This window comes from Mustelus asterias, unplaced genomic scaffold (assembly GCF_964213995.1).
Source record: "Mustelus asterias unplaced genomic scaffold, sMusAst1.hap1.1 HAP1_SCAFFOLD_311, whole genome shotgun sequence".
Classification (NCBI taxonomy): domain Eukaryota; kingdom Metazoa; phylum Chordata; class Chondrichthyes; order Carcharhiniformes; family Triakidae; genus Mustelus; species Mustelus asterias.
Genome location: NW_027590275.1, coordinates 337,192 through 364,795, shown reverse-complemented (window position 1 = coordinate 364,795; position 27,604 = coordinate 337,192). Strand labels below are relative to the sequence as shown.

Below are 27,604 nucleotides of genomic sequence, written 5' to 3'. Positions count from 1 at the left end.
GATACAAATCGACACAGCATGAAACCCACTCAGACATGGCTGACAGACAAGCAGTTTGAAATAGAATGTGTGTATCCTGTTGTGGAATCGCTCTCGCATTGTTCCATAACTGGTACCAAATAGATTCTGTTTGATCCCTCAATGTCATCCCCCCAGCACTCTAATAGTTTTTTTTATACTTTTCCAATTCAATCAAATCAAATCCAATTCAGAGTCTCAACAAGTTGAGACATTTCAGATCCAGGCTGACAAGACAGGGCGAGCGACCAAACCACCCTGTCCTGGGCCTGATCTACATGAGCCAAGCTGATTGGAGGAGGGGGAGGTTCCTCCGCCAAGACTTGAGCTCATTTGCATCTTAGCCAAAAGGCCGAGATGCCGCTTTTAAAAATTGCTTCATATGAAACATATGAAGCTTCAGTGTAACCTAATGACCTCGACCAAGTGCGGCCGACCATGGGCTGCCGACCATACTACACTTGATCTTAGCCAAAAGGCCGAATAGTTGCTTTGAACAGTAAATCACCCTCCGGGATTGTTTGACTAATCGTCCCTGAACACCTTGCAGCCAGTAATGTCCAACTCTCATTCCAGTCCTTCTTTCAGTCACTTTTCTGTTTTAGCCACAATGTTAGTGTCACATGTGGGACTTGTGGCTGCTGCTTATCAAACATATTCCCTTTTAACACGCACAGCAGAGCTCGCATTAACCCCTGTCTGAGCCCAGATATTCTGCACTGCCAGCTCCCGGTGATGGGCGGAAGTAAAGCAGAGCAGTTGGTGCTGGTGAGGAAGGGGAAATGTATGAACAGTATCAGCAGTCTGATAGAGTGATGTGGGATTAGCAGCAGAGAGAATGCGCTGGTGCGGGAGAGGGAGTGAGAGGGTCAGGGGGTTGGGTGGATCGGGGCGGACAAGGGGAAAGGACGGATTGACAACAGACAGTTTGTGGATTTGTGCAGCAACCAATGTGTTTGGGTGTCTAAACTAACCAATCAGAGACAGCATCACGAATTGACATCACTGTGAATGAGCCAATGAGGAACAGGGCTTTCAGCCATGCTTCATTAGCATAGGCCTCTGCTTTGGTCTATAGAAACATAGAAACCCTACAGTGCAGAAGGAGGCCATTCGGCCCATCGAGTCTGCACCGACCACAATCCCACCCAGGCCCTACCCCCACATATTTACCCGCTAATCCCTCTAACCTATGCATCCCAGGACTCTAAGGGGCAATTTTTAACCTGGCCAATCAACCTAACCCGCACATCTTTGGACTGTGGGAGGAAACCGGAGCACCCGGAGGAAACCCACGCAGACACGAGGAGAATGTGCAAACTCCACACAGACAGTGACCCGAGCCGGGAATCGAACCCGGGACCCTGGAGCTGTGAAGCAGCAGTGCTAACCACTGTGCTACCGTGCCGCCCCGTGGATCATTGGGTCTGAGTAATATTTAAAATTAATTAACTGGTTCCTCACCCTCTCTGGGTTTAGATCTCAGAAGCGTTGATATTCGGTCCCTTTTCCAGGCTTTAAAAGAGGAGTTCCGAGCGCGACTCAGTGATTCTGTGTCTGAAATTAACTGTGACAATGGTGGATGAGAAGAAAGCGCCGGTTGCCAAGAAGGGCGCTAAAAAAACGCAGAAAAAGCTGCCAGCAAAGGGCGGCAAGAAGAGGAAAAGATCCAGGAAGGAGAGTTACTCCATCTACGTCTACAAAGTGATGAAGCAGGTTCACCCTGACACCGGCATCTCCTCCAAGGCCATGAGCATCATGAACTCGTTCGTGAACGATATTTTCGAGCGCATCGCGCGTGAGGCTTCCCGCCTGGCCCATTACAACAAGCGCAGCACCATCAGCTCCCGGGAGATCCAGACCGCCGTGCGCCTGCTGCTGCCCGGGGAACTGGCCAAGCACGCCGTGTCGGAAGGGACAAAGGCGGTGACCAAGTACACCAGCTCCAAGTAAAACTCCCCAATGGACTGAAAAGCACCCAAACACAACGGCTGTTTTAAGAGCCACCCACAATCCCTGGGAAAAGGCTGTATCATCCATTTAGTTTCAATTATTATTTTACGACGCAGCGTCTCGAACAATGATAATTGTTGTTTTTCTGGTTATCAATGATAGACACGGAGTCAATCGCCCCGTGGATCATTGGGTCTGAGTAATATTTAAAATTAATTAACTGGTTCCTCACCCTCTCTGGGTTTAGATCTCAGACGCGTTGATATTCGGTCCCTTTTCCAGGCTTTAGAGAGAGAGCGAGGTAATGGAGCAAATGTGTCAGAATCATCGAATCCCTGCAGTACAGGGGGCCATTTGGCCCATCGAGTTTGCACCGACAACAATCCCTCACCCATCCTCGTAACCCTAAATATTTACCCTGTTAATCCCCCTCATACTGGGGCAATTTAGCATAGCCAATCCACCCAACCCGCATACCTTTGGGCTGTGGGAAGAAAGCGGAGTGCCCGCAGGAAAACCACGCGGAATCGGGGGGAAAAAGTGCAAACTCCTCAGTTTCCAGTTTGGTCTCAATGACCGATCAGTTTATTCCCGATAAGCCCCGGTTGTGCAGGAACCCTCAGTCTCGACGAAGATGGAGAACAGCCCGTCCGTTTGCAGAACGATGTCAATGAAACTTTCTGGCGGCTGGTTCGAGAGTTTGAAAAAGAAAGAGATTAACCCCGAATGTATCCCGCATTCGAAAAGCAAATCTGCAACTTGGGATAAAACGTGAAATTGTGCAAACATAGACTGATGTTTTAAAAACGTTGTTGATAGATAGTTAATTATTGATGGGATTTGTTATTAACCGTATTTCTTGTTTGAGAAATATATCTGCGAAGTTTCCAAATTTGAATAATTTATTTTCGGCTTGTTTTCAGATAAACCCAGACTGAAAATCAGAGACTGCCAGATACAGGTTAACTATAGACTGGGGAAGAGAGAAAGGGAGATTCTTACATTACTCAAAATGAATTCACCATTACCGATTAGAATAATTTCCGAAACTCTTGTTCTTTCCGCTTTGGCGGCTTTTACAGTTTGAAATGAAATCGGTTGGAATCTGAGATTTTGGCGCCGTTATTTTCCGCCCTCACTCCGTGGGCTCTCCGGATTGGTGAGTTAAGCAGATTTCTGATTGGTCATATGAACAAGATGCTGAGAGGCAGCAACAAAGTGACCAATCAGCAATGTCCACACCTCCATTCCTCCCGGAGCTATAAGATAAGCGAAAGGGAGTGGATTTCAGCATTCTTTGTGAAAGTGTTTGTGAGATTGTGCAGATGTCTGGAAGAGGAAAGAGCGGCGGCAAAGCTCGGGCCAAGGCCAAGTCTCGCTCCTCCCGGGCTGGACTGCAGTTCCCGGTGGGCCGTGTTCACAGGCACCTGAGAAAGGGCAACTATGCTGAGCGTGTGGGTGCCGGAGCCCCGGTCTATCTGGCTGCTGTGCTCGAGTATCTGACCGCTGAAATCCTGGAGCTGGCCGGGAACGCGGCCCGGGACAACAAGAAGACCCGCATCATCCCCAGACACCTGCAGCTGGCCGTCCGCAACGACGAGGAGCTCAACAAGCTGCTGGGAGGAGTGACCATCGCTCAGGGCGGGGTGCTGCCTAATATCCAGGCCGTGCTGCTGCCCAAGAAAACTTCTGCGGCCTCGTCCAAGAGCAAGTGAAGCGGCCATTCTTTAATCTGATAACCCAAAGGCTCTTTTCAGAGCCACTCATTTTATCTGTAAAAGGGTGATCTGTTTAACCGTCAGAGACACTGCACTGCTATTCACAGTAGAGCTGTTTCTCGCTTTGCTTTATCAATCCGTAGTTCGCCCTGTGCACATTATTGATGATGTGGAGATGCCGGCGTTGGACTGGGGTGAACACAGTAAGAAGTCTCACTTTAACCTGGTGTTGTGAGACTTCTTACCACATTATTGACCCAGGTGTTTTAATGCATGTAAATTTATGCTATTTATTGGAGAACATTTTACATATGTTAGAAATATCATTTCCAGCACCATGTCTGAGGTAATTATTTAAATACAGGTACACAATTGCCCCAGAGTGAGAAACAGCATCAAAGATTGATGGCTGAAAAACACCTCAAACTCAACGGCTCTTTTAAGAGCCAGCCACAATCTCTGAAAAATCTGCGCCATCTTTTCCCTTATTGAGTTAATGAGAAATCTCTTTCTGAAGGATAGAGATTTGTCCCGTTCCGGAATGCTGTGAATGGGACGTCATATCCGCCCCTCACACGCACACTCAGATTGAAGGAACAATCAAACTGAACTGAGAGCAGATTTTAAACCCCAGTCTGGGATTTGTGACGGACAATGAGGCCCAGCACAATATCAGGATGTAATTATTTACATTTAATGATAACTATATTCAGTTTCAGAATAAGGTTTTTTTTTCACTCGAGTTATCTGGGCACCGCTCCCGGAACAGAATAAAGGCGGGAATGAAGAGGTTATTCTCGGGCTGATCTGTTTATTCCGCAGTTTTCCCAGAGGACGGAATCAGCGAGATCTGTGCACACACAGGACCTGAGTTCATTGCAGCGCTTTAAGATCTGCCTCCCCCCGGCGCTCCCTATTCTCCGGGCACAAAGCTGCCTGTTCCACCGGCGGGATTGAGTCAGGAATTCTCTCCACACCTTCCATTGGAACATTCCCGACAGCTTTCAGGGGAGAGGATCAGAAATCAGCCGTTTCCCTCTGTCCCTGTGAAGCCTGTGTGAAGGGGTTGGTTGGTGATCTCTATGTTTCTGCTTTTCCACTGAGCTGAGATTTGCTCCGTTTTAAATTGCTGAACGGGGTCTGATTACCGCCGGTTACAGATAAGAGATTGAAAAGTTCAAACTGTTCCTAAAATAACGCCAAGATTCTGTGAGGGAAAATACAATAAACAAATTATAAAGCGTGAGATTGAAATAGTTTCCTGAACATTCAGGCGTTCCGTTATTTTGTATTTTTCCTGCACTGAAATTGGCGGGTTATTCCAATTTGAAAATGTGAACCAAACAAAACCTCCCATTTCTTCTCCCTTGCTCTCCGATTGGTGAAGAATTGGATTGACATGGGAGTGTCCAATCAGAGCTCGAGTCTGGCTGCAGCCTCGCAAACCGCTCACAATGATTATTAATAGAGATTAAACTGACGGAATCTGTATTTGAGATATTAGATGTACTTTGTTTCCACAGATAAATATTTGAAGAAACCAGATATTTCCTCCACAGGAGTTACAGGGAAGAATGTCCCAGCTTCTTCTCACAATTCCACAGTCTCCGAGAACAGAAATGATTCCAGAGGCACGTTTTTAATCCAGCAATCAAACAGCAGGAATGGCAGACGCTGTGTCCCTATCACGTCTAGTTTTCGTACCAGGATGGCCGAGTGCTAAAGGCGTTGGACTTAAGATCCAACGGACATATGTCCGCGTGGGTTCGAACCCCACTCCTGGTAGAAGGATTTTTAACACTACATTCTGCACCCTCTCCTTTCCTTCTCCCCTATATACTCTGCGAACGGTATGCTCGGTCTGTAAAATGCGCAAGAAACCAGAGTTTTCACAGCATAGTAATTATTTCTTGTCACAATAAGAAATCAAATCAATCTCAATACCGCTGACAGGGTGATCCATAAATCCCAGTCCAAACCATTATCAGATCATCACTGTGTCAATCCCACAATAGAGCAGCCTTAGCTCCAAATTCAGTATCTGATAAAACCGTAAAATGCTTTTTTGGTTAAATGTTACACAATTAACCTTAATAATGTACTTTGAGATTCTAGTTAAATACCAGTCACATCACCCACATCAGGGGTTTGGAACTGGCAGTACTAATCGCCATGGCGAGTTCTCACAAATACATTAGATACAAATCTGAAAGACAATCTCAGATTGAGATATTCTGAAAGCGAGTATAACCTGAGATACAAACTCAGGTTCCAGTTGAAAACTCACCCAGATTATGAAACTAAAAGTTACAATATCAGTTTGATGACTATGAACTGAACCATAAATTATAAACTAATCCTCACTCAGACTGAGCCAGATGGAAGACACTGTACCAATTCCAGACTGAGCTCCATTTTACACATGTCAAAATTCTTACTCAGAATCAGACTGTCACAGATCAAATCAATGTGAACAACCTGAGTGAAACTTGCATAGCAATCTAGTATCAGATTGAAGGATACATTATCTTTCACAATTGTGTTTACAGTAACAGATTTATTGCTGGGCATAAACTCACACATTATTTGCTTCAAACCTACTGCATCAGTGGCCTATTTCTGTGTTGGAAATTTATTTGGAATTAATCCAAATAGAGAACTTGTCCCAGAGATTGAAGGTTATTTAATTAATCCCATATTCACACAAAATACCAAAGACTGATAAATACGAGAATAGTTCTGAATCGCATGTTCAGCATCAACAGCTGAAAAGTACAGGCTGTTTACTGCACTCACTCACAGGAGCTGAGTCTGAGTGATATGAAATAAATCACACACACACCAATTGTATCACTGAGGGATTTGGAAACAACCAAAGGCTCACACAGAGTAACGGAAACAAATGGAAGATTAGACAGAGAGAGACGTGAGTGAAAAATCCCAAATGAGACACACAATTTTAAACAGCACCATAGATTTACATACATGATTAATTCCACTGACAGGAACAGCATGAAGCTGATGTTCTGCAAACAGCACCAGGGAATTAAAGCATATATTCCATAAGCAGCAGCAGGGGATTTAAAATTACTGATGTTTGCCACACTTATATAAAATGCTCACAGATATAGAGGCCATTGACAGGTCTAGAATGATCCAACACTCACACACTTTATAAGTGTCTGCCAGATATATATAACTGGCACCTTCAGAAATAACACCAGACAAATTCAGATACAGAATGGAACCAGATACTGAAACATGTGAATTGATTCCAACACTGATTGTGTGTCTTGGGCAGCCCATACCTACGGGGATATGGTGGATCATGATGACAATTCCGACCATACACATCACCAGGCAGGTCTCTATTGCACAAATAAAAGCAAATTACTGTGGATGCTGGAATCTGCAATCAAAAGAGAAAATTCTGGAAAATCTCAGCAGGTCTGGCAGCATCTGTAAGATGACAAAGGTCTTCGACAAAGGGTCGTCTGGACTCGAAACGTCAGCTCTTTTCTCTCCTTACAGATGCTGCCAGACCTACTGAGATTCTCCAGCATTTTCTCTTTTGGTCGCTGCTGCACAATGTGATTCTGCAATGGGGCAACACATACTAAATAATCCTGATTGTGCTCAGAATTACACTGAAAATGTGACCAGAAGAGCAGAATTTTTTTTGAAAGATGTGACCTGCCCTTTAAGGCAGAGGTGAGGAGGAACCTTTTTGATCAGTTGTTTTTTTTTTACTTTATCCATTCATGGGATGAGGGCATCACTGGCTCGGCCAGGATTTATTGCCACTCATAATTGCCCTGGGGTAGGCGGTGCTGAGCTGCAATCTTCAACTGCTGCTGACAATGCCATAGAGGTACACCCATAGTGCGTTTTTTTTTGGGGGGGGGATGTTGGGGAGTGGGAAGTTCCTGGACTCTGACCTACTGACACTGAAGGAACGGCGATATATTTCCAAGCCCTGATGATGAGTGGCTTGGAGGGAGATTTCCAGGTGATGTTGTTCTGATGCATCTGCTTTTCCTTTTCCTTCTCGGCTATAGTCATGGTGGGTTTGGAAGGTTCTGTCAAATAAACCTTTGTGAATTCTGGCAATGCATCTTGTAGATGGTGTGCACTGCTGACCCTGTCTGTCAATGGTAACATAAGCCTTATTGTGACTAATAAATACACTTTAACTTTAACTTTTGGTGCAGGGAGTGACTCTTTGTGGATGGGAAACGAATTAAGTCAGATGCTTTGTACTGGATAGTGTCAAACTTCTAGTGTTGTTGGAGCTGCATTCACCCAGGCAAGTTACATCTGGAAACCGGGTACTCCGGCTTCCTTCCACAGTCCAAAGATGTGCAGGTTGGGTGGATTGGTCATTCTAGATTGCCCTTTGTGTGGCAAAAAGTGAAGGTCAGGTAGATTAGCGGGGTGGGTGCGTGGGATTCTGGCAATAGGACATGGATGGGATGCTCTGTCGGAGAGTCAGTGCAGTTTCAATGGGCCAAATAGTCTCCTTCAGCACTGTAGGGATTCTGTGATTTAAAGGTCATTTGACTGTCAGAACTGCCCTGAGGAAAGTGGGAAAGCTGTTTGTAGCATTTACAGCAGTGAGCTTGTTGCAGATCAAATTGTTTATTGCAAGCGAGAATTGATGAAAATAACTGTTTCCTGCAAAGAAATAGAAGAGACACTTGTGGGGAACTGCAAAATGTTTTTCTTTCAAACTGCTCCTGAAAAGGTGAATAGCAGAAAATGGTTTTGATCCATCGACCTCTGGGTTATGGGCGCAGCACGCTTCCGCTGCGCCACTCTGCTATTACCTAACAGCTTCCTGCTTATTATTGTTGAGCTGTAGTAGGACAAAATGTCACTGTTGCATTGCTGTTTAATGTCAGAAAATGAGGCAGCTCCGCCTGGCGGCACAATTCCATGTTTAATACACCAAGAATGGAACACACATAAAAGCAGCAAGAGACTGACAGGAGGCACAGGCAAAGGAGAATGGACCGACTGATCATTTGTGTAGTGTTCATGAAAAGATCAGCCATGATCTTATTGAATGGCGGTGCAGGCTCGAGCTGACAAATGGCCTACTGATGCTCCACGCTTTTATAATCTCATATTCTTCTTTGGATCCAATACTACTTAATTTATTTTGTTAGCCATGATTGGGGCACTTTCCAGTTATGTTTACGTGCCGGAAAGGAATGTATAACTCTTTCATTACATACAACTATGCCTTAAATATTAAACATTAAATATTAGCCATTGCCTATCGACCGTTATGCCATTTTATGAATCTATTGATCTGTAATCTATTTTAGCAAACTCACCTCTCATAACTTCCTAGTTTACTTTATTTAGGTTTGGGATTCTCGTTCAGGATTGGATCTGAGTCATGCTTCTGGACTGATGGGAGATGTTCCACAAAGCAGTCATTCAATCTACCAATGCAGAGCACATCATTAGCAGTGAAATTTTAGAAAAAATATAATGTTGCAAAAGCTAATTCTCCTGCATATAGACACTGAACTGTGAGGAAAGGTAATGCGGCCTTCCATTCGGGAACTTCTGATATTTCTTCCCTTTCCTCAACCAATCCTCTCACTGCTCTGTGGCTGGCAGGGTTCTCAAGTGTGTCGCTCCCATGTCCCACACTTGGAACATTTCCAATTAGTTCACAATGATGATTGAATTTCTGATAACAGTTTCTAGTCACCTGCCATTTTCATTCTGCATCTCACTCTCACGTGGATCATTCTGTCCTGGGTCTTTCCTGGTGTTCAGAGCACCTCTCCTCCATTCAGATTTTTCTTACTTTATGTATCTGGTGATTATCCCTTTCATTGTGTAACTAATTCTTATTATTTAATGCATGTGTGCATGTCACAGATATTCCATTTCGTTCTTTTTCACATGAGCCCCTCTCCTCTCCATTTGCCTGTAATGTATTACATTTCTAACTTCAACCAGTTCTGATGGGCAGATGTTGATCTGAAATATTTGCTATTAACTGTTTGTCTCTGCAGCAGCTCACTTGTTATGTAATTACAGAACTTCGAAACTAAATTCATACTGCCTGCATTCATACCGTTTGAAGTCAGTACTAAGGTTGAGAGGAGTTTTCAGAGAGGTGAGTAAAATCGTGATCAGTTTCAATGGAGTAAATTGAAAGAAAATGTTTCTGTGAAACAATGGCACGGGTTCGTTGTGAATGATATAAAAGAACAAAGAAAACCGTCAGGGAACACATTTGTCGTTCTATTGGGCAGCAAATTGCTGTGATCTTGAATATGATGCCTGTAATCGAAGCCAATTAGAATGAAAAGTAAATTCAAAATGTCATTGGACAAATAAGGATAGGAATACATTTTGAGGCTGTACTTTAGATAAGAGGAAGTATTACACTAAAGGGAGAGGAAATCTCTTTCGGAATGCTGATGGGTTTAAATTTAATTCCTTGTGCTGTTTTATTCAATGTAATGGTGGCCTGTGTAACTAACCCAGGAAGAGTTTAATTAAAACCAGGTTAGAGTTCAACAGGTTTATTTGGCAGCAAATGCCATTAGCTTTCAGCGCTCCGAAAGCTAATGGCATTTGCTACCAAATAAACCTGTTGGACTTTAACCTGGTGTTGCTAAAACTCTTACTGTATTTACCCCAGTCCAACGCCGGCATTTCAACACCATAACTAACCCAGGATGCAGCGCGCGGGTGAATATGGTCGATCTCATTCAGAATGGTCCGCACGGCGCAGCTGCCGTTCGGCCGCGTCCTCGGAAACCGAATGTCTGCGCGGAGCATGCGCGGTGCTGTTCCCGGAAGTTCAGCGGGGTCGCGCGCAGCGGCAGTAATACCGAGTCAGAGGTCGGAGCCGAGGCGCCCGGGTCCGGCGGATGTGCGGCGAGGGAGCGGCACCATGAAGCGGATGGTGCAGCGAGGCCACCCTCACCGCCCCATATGGAACAGTGTGAGTGAGAGGAAACAGAGAGCAGTGGTTAATGGTTGTTTCTCAGACTGGAGGAAGGTTTCCAGTGGAGTTCCCCAGGGCTCGGTGTTAGGAGCCCTGCTCTTCCTGATATATATTAATGACACACACAAAGAACAAACAAACAAACAAACACCTTGGTGTACAGGACACAAGCTCAACATTTCCACACGCCACCAAACTTGGAGGCATTGGCAACTGTGAGGAGGAAAGTGGGAAACTTCAAAAGGACACAGGCAGCTTGGTGGAATGGGAGACAAGTGGCAGTGAGGAAAGTTCCTGCACCGATTGTCCTGCAGCTGCCCCTGGGGAGCGTGCCCATTCTCAGTGCCTGGGCAAGTCAGTGTGTTGGATAGAGCGCTTTCTGGGGCGCAGATAATTGTTTTCATTCATGTGATGTGTTCATAACTGGCTTGGCCAGCATTTATTGCACTAATTTCCCTTGAACTGAGTGGCTTGTTAGGCCATTTCAGAGGGCATTAAAGAGTCAAAAACATACTGTGGGTCTGGAGTCACAGGTCGGCCAGAACAGGTAATGTGGGTGGGTTTCCTTTCCTAAAGGGGTATCAGTGAACCAAATGGGTTTTTACAACATGGCCATCATTAGACCTTTAATTCCAGATTTTAATTGAGCTCAAATTGCACACTGTGCTGAGGTGATAATCAGGTCCCATTGAATTGCACTGGACCTCTGGGTCACAAGTCCAGTGACAATACCACTACACCATTACCTCCTCATGTGGGAACTGCGGCCGCCATGAGCAGATATCAGCAAGTAGTTTATGTAGGCTGATTGTCAGTGAGCTGAAACATGAACTCTGTTTCTCTCTCCACAGATGCTGCCTGACCTGTTGTGTATTCCAGAATTTTCACCTTGTTTCAGATGTCCAGCGTCCACATGATTTCACCTGTGAATTATTGCAGCTGTTGCTCAGAAAACTGAGGCCTGAAATAGACAAATTAAGAGCGATTTTGAATCAAGCTGGATGTTGGTTTTGGAATTTGACCCCTCAGTTTCTGTGAAGGTATGTTTTTCTTTGGGTGACTTTGGTCTGTAGAAGCAGGAGAAAGTGATGGGTTTAATTCTGAGTAAATTTGAGAGCAGTAGGGTCAAAACACTTCTGATCAAAGATCATTAACTGTGTCTTGTACAGTTAAAGAAACATTGCACACTCACATACAATAAGTGTTGGACAGAGAATCAATTCCACATTGATATGCAGTATCAGACTGAGTTAATTCCACACTGAAAACTGTAACAGAGACTGAGAAAAAGAGTTAGTCCCACACACACACTACCAGAACATAAGAAAAAGGAGCAGGAGAAGGCCATTCAGCCCATCAGGCCTGTTCTGCCATTCAGTAAGATCATGGCTGATCTGATTGTGGCCTCCACCCCACTTCAGTACCTGTCCCCATAACCCTTGATTCTCTTGTAGCTCAAAAATCTGTCTAACTCAAGATTGAATCTATTCAATGACAAAAATTAAGGTTCCCTTAAAATAAGTAATTCCTCCTAATCTCCATCTTAAATTGGAGATGCTTTATCTTTAAACTGTGCCTCTAGTTCCAGTTTCCCCCTACACATTGCAACATCCCAGTCAGCATCTACACTGTCAAGCCCTTGAGAATCTTATATGTTTTAGTACGATCCTCACTCATTCTTCTCCACTGAAAATTGGCCAGACTTGTTTAATTTTTCCTCATAAGAGAGCTCCTTCATCTCAGGAATCAGCCTCCACTCGCTGCAGTTTGCTAAGCTGACAGTGACCCACTTCCATACACTATCAGACACTGACACAGACATTATTATCAATTGATTGAGTCAATTCCACATCTACACACAGTAATAGAGATTGACAGAGTGTTAATGCCACACTGCAGTAAAGGATAAAGAATAGAGAAGAGTTAATTCCAGCTTCATGTGCAAATCAGAGATGAACAGTGTTAATGCCCCATTCACATACAGTAATGCAGAATAACAGATACAGAATTAATTCTATATTCACATACGCTAACAAAGATGGACAGAAAGGTAATGGCTAAATTCAGCACAGTCCCAGATGATCATAGGCTGCTCTCTCCTTTCATGAATATCCTCAGCTGGTACAGGAATATGAACTCACGCTGTTGGGGTTACTCTGCATCACGGTCCCGCTGTCCAGCCAACTGAGCAAATCAACCCCCAGGGTAGGACAGAGAACAAAGAAAATTATAGCACAGGAACAGGCCCTTCGGCCCTCCAAGCCTGCACCAACCATGCTGCCTGATTTAACTAAAACCCCCAACGCTTCTGGGGACCATATCCCTCTATTCCCATCTCATTCATGTACTTGTCAAGATGCCCCAAGAGAGGTAATTGCAAACTGAAACACAGGAACTGAGACTGGCGAATCAATTTAATTCCACACTCACTTGCACGAATACAGGCTGACACATCAGAGAATTAATCCATCCTCAAATAAACTGACAGGAAGAAATTCACTGTCGTTCCACCCTGAGATACAGTAACAGAGACTGACAGAGTGAATCGTGCTCTCATGTACAGATTGACAGATAGCGGGAATGAGTTAACTCCACATTCTCATACAGTAACAGAGATGGACAGATAGAGTGTGAATTCCACACTCTAATGGTTCTCACTTGAAGAATTCTTCTGATATGCATAGAGTCATAGATGTTTACAACATGGAAACAGGCCCTTCGGCCAAACTTGTCCATGCCGCCCTTTTTTTAAAAAACAAAGTCAAGGTAATCCCAATTGCCCGCATTTGGCCCATATCCCTCTATACCCATTGTACCCATGTAACTATCCAAATGCTTTTTAAAAGACAAAATTGTACCCGCCTCTACTACTACCTCTGGCAGCTTGTTCCAGACACTCACCATCCTCTGTGAAAAAATTGCCCCTCTGGACACTTTTGTATCTCTCCCCTCTAGTTTTGGACTCCCCTACCTTTGGGAAAAGATATAGACTATCCAGCTGATCTGGGCACCTCATTATTTTATAGACCTCTATAAGATCACCACCTACGCTCCAGAAGAAAAAGTCCCAGTTTATCCAGCATCTCCTTATAACTCAATCCATCAAGTCCCGGTAGCATCCTAGTAAATATTTTCTACACTCTTTCTAGTTTAATAATATCCTTTCTAAAATAGGGTGACCAGAATTGCACACAGTATTCCAAGTGTGGCTTTACCAATGTTTTGTACAACTTCAACAAGACATTCCAAGTCCTGTATTCAGTGTTCTGACCAATGAAACCAAGCATGCCGAATGCCTTCTTCACCACTCTGTCCACCTGTGACTCCACTTTCAAGGAGCTATGAACATGTACCCCTAGATCTCTTTGTTCTGTAACTTTCCCCAATGCCCTACTATTAACTGAGTCAGTCCTGCCCTGGTTCAATCTACCAAAATGCATCACCTCGCATTTAAACTCCATCTGCCATTCGTCAGCCCACTGGCCCAATTGATCAAGATCCCCTTGCAATTGGAGATCACTTTCTTCACTGTCCACTCTGCCACCAATCGTAGTGTCATCTGCAAACTTACTAACCATTCCTCATATATTCTCATCAAATTATGAATATAAATGACAAATAACAGTGGACCTAGCACAGATCCCTGAGGCACATCCCTGGTCACAGGCCTCCAGTTTGAAAAACAACTCTCTACAACCACCATCTGGCTTCTGTCAAGAAGTCAATTTTGTATCCAATTAGATACCTCACCCTGGATCCCGTGAGATTTAACCTTATGCAACAACCTACCATGCGGTACCTTGTCAAAGGCCTTGCTAAAGTCCATGTAGACAACATCAACTGCACTGCCCTCATCTACCTTCTTGGTTACCCCTTCAAAAAACTCAATCAAATGGCCTCTTCATTGTTTCATTATACTTTCTATCTTCTTCATCCTCCAAGGAGCCCTGGCTTTGGTTCCCCTCCCTTTCACCCTGATTAGAATGTACCGAGTCTGTACCTGAAACATCTCCTGAAAGATCACCCATTGTTCTGTGACAGCTTTTCCTGTCAGATTTTGGCTCCAGTTTACTCTGGCTCAATTCCAGCTCCTCCCATTGAGGTTAGTCCTCTTCCCGTTCAGAAGTGCTACTTTAGATTGTTCCTCGCTAATATCAAGCTTGTGACACAATGATCACTGTTACTCAAGTGACCACCTCCAGACACTTGGATCATGTGGTCAACCTTCCTGTCAGTCTGTGTGAGAATGGAATTAATTCTGTATCTACAATGCATGATCTGCCTGTAGATTTGCTGCTCTATTTCCTTCTCACCACACCTACCTTTTACCCTTCTCTCTTTTCTGTTCACATTGTATTGAATAGTAATCGCCCGGTTCTCTCCATTTCCAGACCGCATTTTCAACATTGACACTCTCTTGTGTTCCTATGTGGCTATTTGTGCTTCTAACTCACCAACCTTATTCACCACACTGTCCACTATGTTACCAAGATTGCTGGCATAGTGGACAGTGAAGAAGGTTATCTAGGATTGCAACAGTATTGTGATCAATTGGGCCAGTGGGCTGACGAATGGCAGATGTAGTTTAATTTCGACAAATGCAAGGTGATGCATTTTGGTAGATCGAACCAGGGCAGGACTTAGTCAGTTAATAGCAGGGAGTTGGGGAGCGTTATAGAACAAAGAGATCTCGGGGTACAGGTTCATAGCTCCTTGAAAGTGAAGACACAGGTGGACAGAATGGTGAAGAAGACATTCAGCATGCTTCGTTTCACTGGTCAGAATATTGAAGATGTGGAGATGCCGGCGTTGGACTGGGGTAAACACAGTAAGAAGTTTAACAACACCAGGTTAAAGTCCAACAGGTTTATTTGGTAGCAAAAGCCACACAAGCTTTCGGAGCTCTTAGCCCCTTCTTCAGGTGAGTGGGAATTCTGTTCACAAACAGAGCTTATAAAGACACAGACTCAATTTACATGAATAATGGTTGGAATGCGAATACTTACAACTAATCAAGTCTTTAAGAAACGAAACAATGTGAGTGGAGAGAGCATCAAGACAGGCTAAAAAGATGTGTATTGTCTCCAGACAAGACAACCAGTGAAACTCTGCAGGTCCACGCAACTGTCGGAGTTACAAATAGTGCGACATGAACCCAATATCCCGGTTGAGGCCGTCCGCGTGTGTGCGGAACTTGGCTATCAGTTTCTGCTCAGCGACTGCGCTGTCGTGTGTCGCGAAGGCCGCCTTGGAGGACGCTTACCCGAATATCAGAGGCCGAATGCCCGTGACCGCTGAAGTGCTCCCCAACAGGAAGAGAACAGTCTTGCCTGGTGATTGTCGAGCGGTGTTCATTCATCCGTTGATGCTGCGACAACGGATGAATGAACACCGCTCGACAATCACCAGGCAAGACTGTTCTCTTCCTGTTGGGGAGCACTTCAGCGGTCACGGGCTTTCGGCCTCTGATATTCGGGTAAGCGTTCTCCAAGGCGGCCTTCGCGACACACGACAGCGCAGAGTCGCTGAGCAGAAACTGATAGCCAAGTTCCGCACACACGAGGACGGCCTCAACCGGGATACTGGGTTCATGTCACACTATTTGTAACTCCCACAGTTGCGTGGACCTGCAGAGTTTCACTGGCTGTCTTGTCTGGAAACAATACACATCTTTTTAGCCTGTCTTGATGCTCTCTCCACTCACATTGTTTTGTTTCTTAAAGACTTGATTAGTTGTAAGTATTCGCATTCCAACCATTATTCATGTAAATTGAGTCTGTGTCTTTATAAACTCTGTTTGTGAACAGAATTCCCACTCACCTGAAGAAGGGGCTAAGAGCTCCGAAAGCTTGTGTGGCTTTTGCTACCAAATAAACCTGTTGGACTTTAACCTGGTGTTGTTAAACTTCTTACAGAATATTGAATACAGGAGTTGGGACGTCTTGTTGAAGTTGTACAAGACATTGGGTATTTGAAATTGTACAAGACATTGGGACGTCTTGTCGAAGTTGTACAAGAGGGCATGGGTTAAGGGTGAAAGGAGAAAAGTTTAAAGGGAATATTAGGGGGGGATTCTTCACGCAGAGAGTGGTGGGAGTGTGGAATGAGCTGCCGGATAAAGTGGTAAATGCGGGGTCACTTTTAACATTTAAGAAAAACTTGGACGGGTTCATGGATGAGAGGGGTGTGTAGGGATATGGTCCAAGTGCAGGTCAATGGGACGAGGCAAAAAATGGTTCGGCACAGACAAGAAGGGCCAAAAGGCCTGTTTCTGAGCTGTAATTTTCTATGGTTCTATTGATCAGGCCACACTTGGAATACTGTGTACAGTTCTGGTCACATTATAGAAAGGATATTATTAAATAAGAAAGAGTGCAGAAAAGATTTATAGGATGCTACCGAGACTTGATGGTTTGAATTATAAGGAGAGGCTGGATAGACTGGGACGTTTTTCTCTGAAGCATACAAGGCTGAGGGGTGATGTTATAGAGTGTTATAAGAACATAAGAACATAAGAAATAGGAGCAGGAGTAGGCCATCTAGCCCCTCGAGCCTGCCCCGCCATTCAATAAGATCATGGCTGATCTGACGTGGATCAGTACCACCTACCCGCCTGATCCCCATAACCCTTAATTCCCTTACCGATCAGGAATCCATCCATCCGTGCTTTAAACATATTCAGCGAGGTAGCCTCCACCACCTCAGTGGGCAAAGAATTCCAGAGATTCACCACCCTCTGGGAGAAGAAGTTCCTCCTCAACTCTGTCTTAAACCGACCCCCCTTTATTTTGAGGCTGTGTCCTCTAGTTTTAACTTCCTTACTAAGTGGAAAGAATCTCTCCGCCTCCACCCTATCCAGCCCCCGCATTATCTTATAAGTCTCCATAAGATCCCCCCTCATCCTTCTAAACTCCAACGAGTACAAACCCAATCTCCTCAGCCTCTCCTCATAATCCAAACCCCTCATCTCCGGTATCAACCTGGTGAACCTTCTCTGCACTCCCTCCAATGCCAATATATCCTTCCTCATATAAGGGGACCAATACTGCACACAGTATTCCAGCTGCGGCCTCACCAATGCCTTGTACAGGTGCATCAAGACATCCCTGCTTTTATATTCTATCCCCCTCGCGATATAGGCCAACATCCCATTTGCCTTCTTGATCACCTGTTGTACCTGCAGACTGGGCTTTTGCGTCTCATGCACAAGGACCCCCAGGTCCCTTTGCACGGTAGCATGTTTTAATTTGTTTCCATTGAGATAGTAATCCCATTTGTTATTATTTCCTCCAAAGTGTATAACCTCGCATTTATCAACGTTATACTCCATTTGCCATATCCTCGCCCACTCACTCAGCCTGTCCAAATCTCTCTGCAGATCTTCTCCGTCCTCCACACGATTCACTTTTCCACTTATCTTTGTGTCGTCTGCAAACTTCGTTACCCTACACTCCGTCCCCTCCTCCAGATCATCTATATAAATGGTAAACAGTTGCGGCCCGAGTACCGATCCCTGCGGCACGCCACTAGTTACCTTCCTCCAACCGGAAAAACACCCATTTATTCCGACTCTTTGCTTCCTGTCGGATAGCCAGTCCCCAATCCACTTTAACACGCTACCCCCAACTCCGTGTGCCCTAATCCTCTTCAGCAGCCTTTTATGGGGCACCTTATCAAACGCCTTTTGGAAATTCAAAAACACCACATCCACCGGTTCTCCTCCATCAACCGCCCTAGTCACATCTTCATAAAAATCCAACATGTTCGTCAAGCACGACTTTCCCCTCATGAATCCATGCTGCGTCTGATTGATCGAGCCATTTCTATCCAGATGCCCTGCTATCTCCTCTTTAATAATGGATTCCAGCATTTCCCCTACTACAGACGTTAAGCTGACCGGCCTATAGTTACCCGCCTTTTGTCTCCTTCCTTTTTTAAACAGCGGCGTAACATTAGCCGTTTTCCAATCAACCGGCACTACCCCAGAATGCAACGAGTTTTGATAAATAATCACTAACGCATCCACTATTACCTCTGATATTTCTTTCAATACCCTGGGATGCATTCCATCCGGACCCGGGGACTTGTCCACCTTCAGTCCCATTAGTCTACCCAGCACTGCCTCTCTGGTAACATTAATTGTATTAAGTATTTCTCCTGCTGCTAACCCTCTATCGTTAATGTTTGGCAAACTATTTGTGTCCTCCACCGTGAAGACCGACACAAAAAACTTATTTAAAGACTCAGCCATATCCTCATTTCCCACTATTAACTCCCCCCTCTCGTCCTCCAAGGGTCCAACATTCACTCTAGCCACTCTATTCCTTTTTATATATTTATAAAAACTTTTACTATCATTTTTTATATTAATTGCTAGCCTAGCTTCATAGTCTATCCTTCCTTTCTTTATCGCTTTCTTAGTCTCTCTTTGTTGTTTCTTAAATTTTTCCCAATCACTTGTTTCTCCACTTTTTTTGGCCACTCTGTACGCAGCTGTTTTTATTTTAATACTCTCCTTTATTTCCTTCGTTATCCACGGCTGGTTCTCCCTTTTCTTACAATCCTTGTTTTTTGCTGGAATATATTTTTGCTGAGAACTGAAAAGGATCTCCTTAAAAATCCTCCACTGTTCCTCAGCTATCCTACCTGCCAGCCTGCTCTCCCAGTCTACCTTAGCCAATTCATCCCTCTTCCTATCATATTTCCCTCTGTTCAAACAGAGGACACTGGTTTGGGACCAAACTTTCTCCTCTTCCATCTGAATCAGAAATTCGACCTCGACCATATTGTGGTCACTAGACCCAAGAGGGTCCTTCACAATAAGATCCTTAATTCTACCTACCTCGTTACACAATACCAGATCCAAAATAGCTCGTTCCCTCGTCGGTTCCGTAACATGCTGTTCAAGGAAACTATCCCGACAGTATTCTAAGAACTCTTCCTCCATTCCACCCTTACTGACTTAAGTCTGCCAGTCAATGTGCATGTTGAAGTCCCCCATGATTATTGCCGTTCCGTTTTTACACGCATCCCTTATCTGCTTGTTTATAGCCCTCCCTACCTCAACATTATTATTTGGGGGCCTATATACCACACCTACTAGTGTCTTTCTCCCTCTACTATTCCTCATCTCTACCCATAATGATTCCACATTTTGTTCCTAATTAATATAAAATAATGAGGAGCATCGGGCAGCTAGATAGTCGATATCTTTTCCCAAAGGTAGGGGAGTCTAAAACGAGAGGGCATAGGTTTAAGGTGAGAGGGGAGAGATATAAAAGAGTCCAGAGGTGCAATTTTTTCACCCAGAAGGTGATAAGTGTCTGGAACAAGCTGCCACAGTTGTAGTAGAGGTGGGTACAATTTTGTCTGTTAAGAAGCGTTGAGACAGTTACATGGGTAAGATAGGTACAGAGGGATATGGGCCAAATGCAGGCAATTGGGACTAGATTAGGGGGTTAAAAAACGGGGTGGTATGGACCAGTTGGGCCAAAGGGCCTGTTTCCATGCTGTAAACCTCTGACTCGATGACACTTTGTGTGATTACACACATGCTTTCCAAACCTATCCTTGTATTCCACTGCGATTCCTTCTTCATCTACTCCTACCTTATATGATTTGATTTATTATTTTCACGTGTATGAGTATGCAGTGAAAATTACTGTTTCTTGCGCGCTATATAGACAAAGCATACCTTTCATAGAGAAGTAAAGGAGAGAGTGCAGAATGTAGTCATAGCTAGGGTGTAGAGAAAGATCAACTTAATGCAAGGTAGGTCCATTCAAAAGTCTGGCAGCAGCAGGGAAGAAACTGTTCTTGAGTCGGTTGGTACGTGACCTCAGACTTTTCTATCTTTTTCCCAACGGAAGAAGGTGGAAGAGATGATGTCCGGGGTGAGTGGGGTCCTGAATTCTGCTGGCTGGCAGCAGGAAGTGTATACAGAGTCAATGGATGGGAGGCTGGTTTGCGTGATGGATTGGGCTACATTCACAACATTTTGTAGTTTCTTGCAGTCTTGGGCAGAGCAGGAGCCAAACCAAGTTGTGATACAACCAGAAATAATGCTTTCTATGGTGCATCTCTAACAGTTGGTGAGAGTCGTAGCTGATGTGCTAAATTTCTTTAGTCTGCTGAGAAAGTATAGACGTTGGTGGTGCTTTCTTAACTATAGTGTCGGCATGAGCCGGACCAGGACAGGTTGTTGGTGATCTGGACACCTAAAAACATGAAGCTATCGACCATTTCTACTTCGTCCCCGTTAATGTAGACAGGGGCATGTTCTCTCTTATGCTTCCTGAAGTAGATGACAATCTCCTTCATTTTGTTGACATTGGGGGACAGATTATTGTCACTGCACCAGTTCACCAGATTCTCTATCTCGTTCCTGAACTCTCTCATCATTGTTTGCGATCCGGCCCACTGCGGTGGTGTCGTCAGCAAACTTGAAAATCGAATTGGAGGGGAATTTGGCCACACAGTCACAGGAGTATAGTAGGGGGCTGAGAACATAGCCTTGTGGGGCACCAGTGTTGGGGATGATCGTGGAGGAGGTGTTGTTGCTTCTCCTTTCTGATTGTGGCCTGTGGGTTAGGAAGTTCAGTATCCAGTCGCAGAGAGAGGAGCCGAGGTCCAGGCCACGGAGTTTGGAGATGAGTTTTGTAGGAATATTGGTGTTGAAGGCTGAGCTGTAGTCAATAAATAGAAGTCTGCTGTAAGTGTCTTTGTTATCGAGGTGTTCCAGGGCTGAGTGCAGGGGCAGGGAGATGGCGTCTGCTGTGTCCTGTTGCGCTGGTAGGCGAACTGTCGTGCATCCAGATAGTCTGGGAGGCTGGAATTGATTTGTGCCATGATCTTTCAATGCACTTCTTAATGATGGATGTCTGAGCCACTGGATAATGGTCATTGAGGCACGCTGCTTAGCTTTTCTTTGGTACTGGGATGATGGTCGTCGTCTTGAAACAGGTAGGGACCTCAGATTGTTGTAACAAGAGGTTGAAGATGTCTGCGAATGCGCCCGCCAGCTGATCCATGCAGGATCTGAGTGCTTGTCCGGGTACCCCATCCGAGGCAGTCACTTTCCTTGGGTTGACCTCTGAGAAAGCTGCTCTGACATTTGCAATGGTGACCTCAGATACAGATTCATCTCAGGCTTCCAGGGTGGAGCGCGTGCTCTCGCTGACCTCTTGCTCAGAGCGGGCACAGAATGCATTGAGCTCATCAGGGAGGCGTGCGTTGGAGCCGGTGATTTTTGTTCTTCCTCTAGATATTCCTCTTTTCCACTTCTATATAATGGTGCCCATCCCCCTGCCAGTTTAGTTCAAACCCTCCTCGTCCACATGAGTGACCCTCTCCATGAGGACACAGGCATTGAGTACAGAATCATGCAAGTTATGCTGAGCCTTTAGAAAACTCTGATTGGATCACAGCTGAAGCATTGAGTCCAGTTCTGCTCAGCACACTTGAGGAAACATGTGACGGTGGTTCAGCGGGTGCAGAGGAGATTGACCAGAATGGTTTCAGCAATGAGGGGTTTTAGCCACAAAGTTAGGTTGCAGAAGCTGGGGTTGATCTTTTTGGAGCAAAGCAGATTGAGAGAGAGATCTGATAGAGGTGGACAGGATTATGGCTGGTGTGGTTCAGGTAGACAAAGAAAAGCTAATCCCAATCACTGATAGTTTAAGGACGAGGGGGCACAAGTTGAAGGTTTTGGAAGACATACTGGGGGGATGTGTGGAAGAACTTCTCATGCAGTGAGTGACAACCTGGAAGTTGCTGTCTCTGAGGTTGGAAGCCGAGATGATGAATTATTTCAAAGAGGAATTTGGAGGGACATTTGAGGGAAATAAACTTGTCGGGCTATGGGGATAGAGCAGGAGAATGGGACTGACTGGATTGCTCCATGGAGAACCAGCATGGACTGGATGTGGCGAATGGCCTCCTTCCATACGGTAATGACTCTAATTCCAGTCTCCCCTGGTTTGCTGTGATTGGACAGTGAAGATTGGAAGCAGAGGCAGACAGTCAGGATGTGGGGAGTTAGACAAAGAGCAGCTCTTGCAGGCACCAGGTGAGAACGAGGATGGACACATTTTAAACAGAGACTGTTTGGTTTTGATTACGATCTGGTTAATCACACGGGAGCAATGAATGGAAATATGAACATTACAAATGTCCCTGCTCCATCCGGTTATCCCATTCATGGAGCAGTGCAGGGTTTCAGTTCTATCTGAATGTCATTGAATTGTCATAGCACCTACCGCCACTGATCATGCATCTCTTACACAGACACTGAGGCCTGCAGTCACACATTGACAATGTTTGTATCACTGGGGTTCCTTTGTGGATGTTCATTATGATTATGTACTGAGATTTATAAATTACTAAAACTGCTCTTTTAAATTTATTTGCAAGACAAGAGATCCTCTGACCTCGGAAGGGAGACCCCGACCTGGCAGTGACCCGGAGAACCCGAACACGTGGACCCAGCCGTGACCCCATCCACTAACCGGCCTTCAACCCGTCCATGCCGGAGTGTGGTGTGAACACCCTCCAAACTCAAACCGCAGCCCGACAGCGACCCGGAACTCCCGACCGCTCAGACCCGACTGCCGACACAGGAACCGTGACCATGGCAACAAATCCTCCACCCACACACCAACCAAAGCGGAAACAGGATACAGCTACACCCTTGATCCCACAGACTAAACACCGTCTCACAGGCACGACAGGAAGCAGCCACCCCAGGAAGCGTGGGAAACGCGCAGGCTTGCAGGTGAGACTGAAACAATGTGGTTCCAAGGCCCCCCTCCCCAGCTTACTCCTGGCAAATGTTCCATCTCTGGAACACAATCTAGATGAACTTAAAACCAGACTCACTTTTCAAAGGGAACTGAGAGACTGCTGTGTGCTCTGTTTCACGGAGACACAGACCACACCTGCTTCACCGGACAGTGCCCTACAACCTCAGGGCTTCTCCATCCACCGAATGGACCGTACAGCGGCCTCAGATAAGCACCCTGAATGAGTACGTCACTACAGTAACTGACTTCCTTAGTCATTGCATAGAAGACTGACCAAAGAAGCAAATCCATGTTTTTCCCAACCGGAAAGCATGGATGAACAGGGATATCCACTGCTTCCTGAAGTCCAGGTCCGAGGGGTTCCAGTCAGGGGACCCTGAACTGTAAAGAAATCCAGATGTGACCTACAGGGAACCATCAAAGATGCCAAGTGCCAGTACCGGACCAGGCTAGAGTCCGAGGCTCGCCACATGGACTCCCACCGTTTATGGTAAGGTCTGAAAGGCATAACAGGCTACCAGATGAAGGCATGTCGAATTGCCAGCGACAATGCCCCTCTCCCTGATGGGCTCAATGCATTCTATGTCTGTTTTGAGGAAGAGAGAGGATGCCCTCCACTCTGAAAGCCTTGGCCGAACCTGTATCCGAGGTCACCATCACAGACTTCAGATCAGCCGCCTTGAAAGTTAACCCGCGGAAAGCGACTGGCCTGGATGGGGTATGGGGACAGGCACTTAGATCCAGCGAGGACCAGCTGGCAGGGGTATTCGCTGACATCTTTAACCTCTCCTTTCACCAATCTGAGGTCCCTATCTGCTTCAAGAAGATGACATCATCCCTGTACCAAAGAAAAGCCAGGCATCGTGCCTTCATGACTATTGCCTGGTAGCTCTGACATCCATCATTATGAACTGCTTCGAAAGGTTAGTCATGGCACGGATCAGCTCCAGTCTCCCAGATTGCCTGGATCCACGACAGTTTACCTACTGCTGCAACAGGTCCACAGTAGATGCCATCTCCCTGACCGTACACTCAACCCTGGAACACCTGGATAACAAAGACACATGTCAGATTTCCATTTATTGATTACAGCTCAGCCTTCAACACCATTATTCCTACAAAACCCATCTTCAAACACCATGGCTAGGGCTTGGTTCCTCCCTCTGCGACTGCATCCTCGACTTCTTAACCCACAGACCGCAATTAGTAAAGATAAGCAACGACACCTCCTCCATGATTATTCTCAACACCAGTGCCCCACAAGGCTGTATCCTCAACCCCTCACGATGCTCCTTATACACTTATGACCGTGTGGCCAAATTCCGCTTCAAATCTATTTTCAAGTTTGCTGATGATACCACCATAGCGGGTCGGATCTCAAACAATGATGAGACGGACTATAGGAATGAGATAGAGAATCTGGTAAATTAGTGCAACGACAATAATCTCTCCCTCAATGTCAACCAAACAAAGGGGATTGTCATTAACTTCAGGAAGCATCGTGGAGGACATGCCCCTGTCTACATCAATGGGGGTGAAATGGAAATTGTCGAGAGCTTCAGATTTCTGGGTGTCGAGATCATCAATAACTTGTCTTGGTCCTACCACGCTGACACTATAGTTAAGTAAGACCTCTAATTTCTCAGGAGGCTAAGGAAATTCAGCATTGCCTGTGTGGAGTTTGCACATTCTCCTCGTGTCTGCGTGGGTTTCCTCCGGGTGCTCCGGTTTCCTCCCACAGTCCAAAGATGTGCGGGTTAGGTTGATTGGCCATGCTAAAATTGCCCCTTAGTGTCCTGAGATGTGTAGGTTAGAGGGAATTGTGGGTAAATGTGTAGGGATATGGGTAGGGCCTGGGTGGGATTGTGGTCGGTGCAGACTCGATGGGCCAGATGGCCTCTTTCTGCACTGTCGGGTTTCTATAATTTCTATGATTTCCGCTATGACTCTCACCAAGTTTTTCAGATGCACCAAAGAAAATACCCTTTCCAGATGTATCACAGCTTGGTATGGCTCCTGCTCTTACCAAGACCGCCTTAAACTACGAACAGTTCTTATAGTAGCGCAGTCCATCACACAAATCAGCCTCCCATCCATTGACTCCGTCTGCACTTCCCATCACGTCAGAAAAGCAGCCAGCATAATCAAAGACCCCCATGCACCCCGGACATTCTCTCTTCCATCTTCTTTCAACAGGAAAAAGATACAAACATCTGAGATCATGTACCAACCAACTCAAGAACCGCATCTTCCCTGCTGCCATCAGACTTTTGAATGGACCTATCTTATATTGATCTTTTGCTGCAGACTAGTTCTGAATGTAACACTACATTCTGCACTCTGTCATTTCTTTCTCCCCATGTACTCTATGAATGGTATGCTTTGCTTGTATAGCGCACAAGAAAAAATACTTTTCACAGTCTGCCAATACATGTGACAACAATAAATCAAATTGAACAAGGGCTGTGTATTATTCCCTCACCTGTAAGTGAGTAAATTATTCCTGACAGGCAAATCATTGAACCAATCAATGTGAGTTTGAAGTTTCCTCACCTGAGTTGCAGTGAACAGTGCAGCGAGCTCCTCACACACAGTATGTCTGTTCTCTCTCAGAGTGCATCAGTTCCACAGTCTCAGGCAGCAGAACCGGTTGCAGAGACACATTTTCAATCCAACAATCAATCAGAGCAGGAGAGACAGACATTGTTTCCATGTCATCCCAAGTCAGTACCACTGACAGGTAGATACATAAATCCCAGTCCAAATTCTCACCCGCTATCAGATTGTCAGTGTGTCATGCCTGCAATATTGTCGCATTAGTTGCAATTCAATTAAATACCAGATAGAACTGAATGATTGTATAATCTGAGACACACACTGATTATTGTAATAAGGATACATATAAATTGGTACAAACTGAGATACAGATCACATACCTGACTTAAAGCCTCAGACGTGTAGGGCAGAAATTGTAATAATTCTCACAGTCAAACTGAGCTCAACATTCAAGTATAAAGTTCTCCCAAACACAGTGAATGATAAAGGAATCAATTTGATTATTAAAATGTGAATTACACTTACCTTTACTTAACAATGGCGTGTTAGATGAAAAGATGCATGATCCTCCACAATTGTGCTCACACAAAGTGATTTAATACAAGGCAAAAATTAGAATTTTTTTTGAAAATACCTACAGCATCAATGGCCTGTTTCTGCACTGAAATTTCAATGTGGAATGAATCCAGACTGTTAAACTGTCCCAGAGCCTTCGGTTATGTAATGAATCCCACACTGTCAGAGTAACAGTGACTGACAGATTCAGAAACATTCTCCAGCACATGTCCATTACCAGACACTGACAGATACAGACTGTTACTGAACTCACTGACAACACCTGAGCCTGATCCTGAATGACACTAATCAGTCTGACACACAGATATGGTAGTACTAATAGAGTCCAGAAATCATCACAAACCCACACAGACTGATGAATGTGCCAGACGACACACCCCATATTAAAGAAAGGGAGTTACGGACCCACATTTTCTTACATATTTTCCACATTCCCATAGTGGTCGCTGCATATTTATCCACATTATACCATATCTGCCATGCAGATGCCCACACACTCAGCCTGTCCAAATCACGCTGGAGGATCTCTGCATGCTCCTCACAGCTCACCCTCCAACCCAATATTGTATCATCTACATGTTTGGAGATAATACATTTAGTTCCTGTGTCCAAATCATTAATATATAGTATGAACAGTTGGGGTCCAAGCACAGATCCCTGCGGTACCCCACTAATCACTGCCTTCCAATTGGAAAAAGACCCATTTATGCCATCTCTTTGCTTCCTGTCTGCTAACCAGCTTTCTATCCATCTCAAGACGCTACCCACAATCCCATGTAGAACAATACAGCACAGGAACAGGCCCTTCGGCCCTCCAAGCCCGCGCCGCTCCCCGGTCCAGGATTGAATCCTGAATCCAGGATCCCCGCCCAATTTTCCAGCCTATCTACATCCTAATATCCTATCCACCGAGCTGTCCCTCACAGCTACGATGCTTTGTTCATCACAACCTATTAACTCACCCCCACCCCCCCATTCCAGACCATGTGATCTCCAGGGAGAGG

General features: G+C 45.1%; 2 protein-coding genes, 1 long non-coding RNA gene and 1 other non-coding gene across 4 annotated transcripts; all 4 read left to right on the top strand.

Moving 5' to 3' along the window:
• The first annotated feature begins 753 nt into the window (after nucleotides 1-753).
• On the top strand, nucleotides 754-1,971 carry LOC144486295 (histone H2B type 1-L-like). Its single transcript, XM_078204353.1, has 2 exons — nucleotides 754-786; nucleotides 1,543-1,971. The coding sequence occupies exons 1-2, from the start codon at nucleotides 754-756 to the stop codon at nucleotides 1,969-1,971; spliced, it is 462 nt and encodes a 153-aa protein (XP_078060479.1).
• Nucleotides 1,972-3,296: 1,325 nt separating this feature from the next.
• LOC144486300 (histone H2A-like) lies at nucleotides 3,297-3,686 on the top strand. The gene has a single exon (XM_078204359.1). The coding sequence runs from the start codon at nucleotides 3,297-3,299 to the stop codon at nucleotides 3,684-3,686; it is 390 nt and encodes a 129-aa protein (XP_078060485.1).
• A 1,705-nt stretch (nucleotides 3,687-5,391) lies between these two features.
• trnal-uaa (transfer RNA leucine (anticodon UAA)) lies at nucleotides 5,392-5,474 on the top strand. Its single transcript has one exon. It is a non-coding gene; the product is annotated as a tRNA-Leu (tRNA).
• Nucleotides 5,475-10,547: 5,073 nt separating this feature from the next.
• LOC144486302 (uncharacterized) lies at nucleotides 10,548-25,930 on the top strand. The gene is made up of 3 exons (XR_013496249.1): nucleotides 10,548-10,665; nucleotides 11,520-11,708; nucleotides 23,080-25,930. It is a non-coding gene; the product is annotated as an uncharacterized LOC144486302 (long non-coding RNA).
• The last annotated feature ends 1,674 nt before the right edge of the window (nucleotides 25,931-27,604 follow it).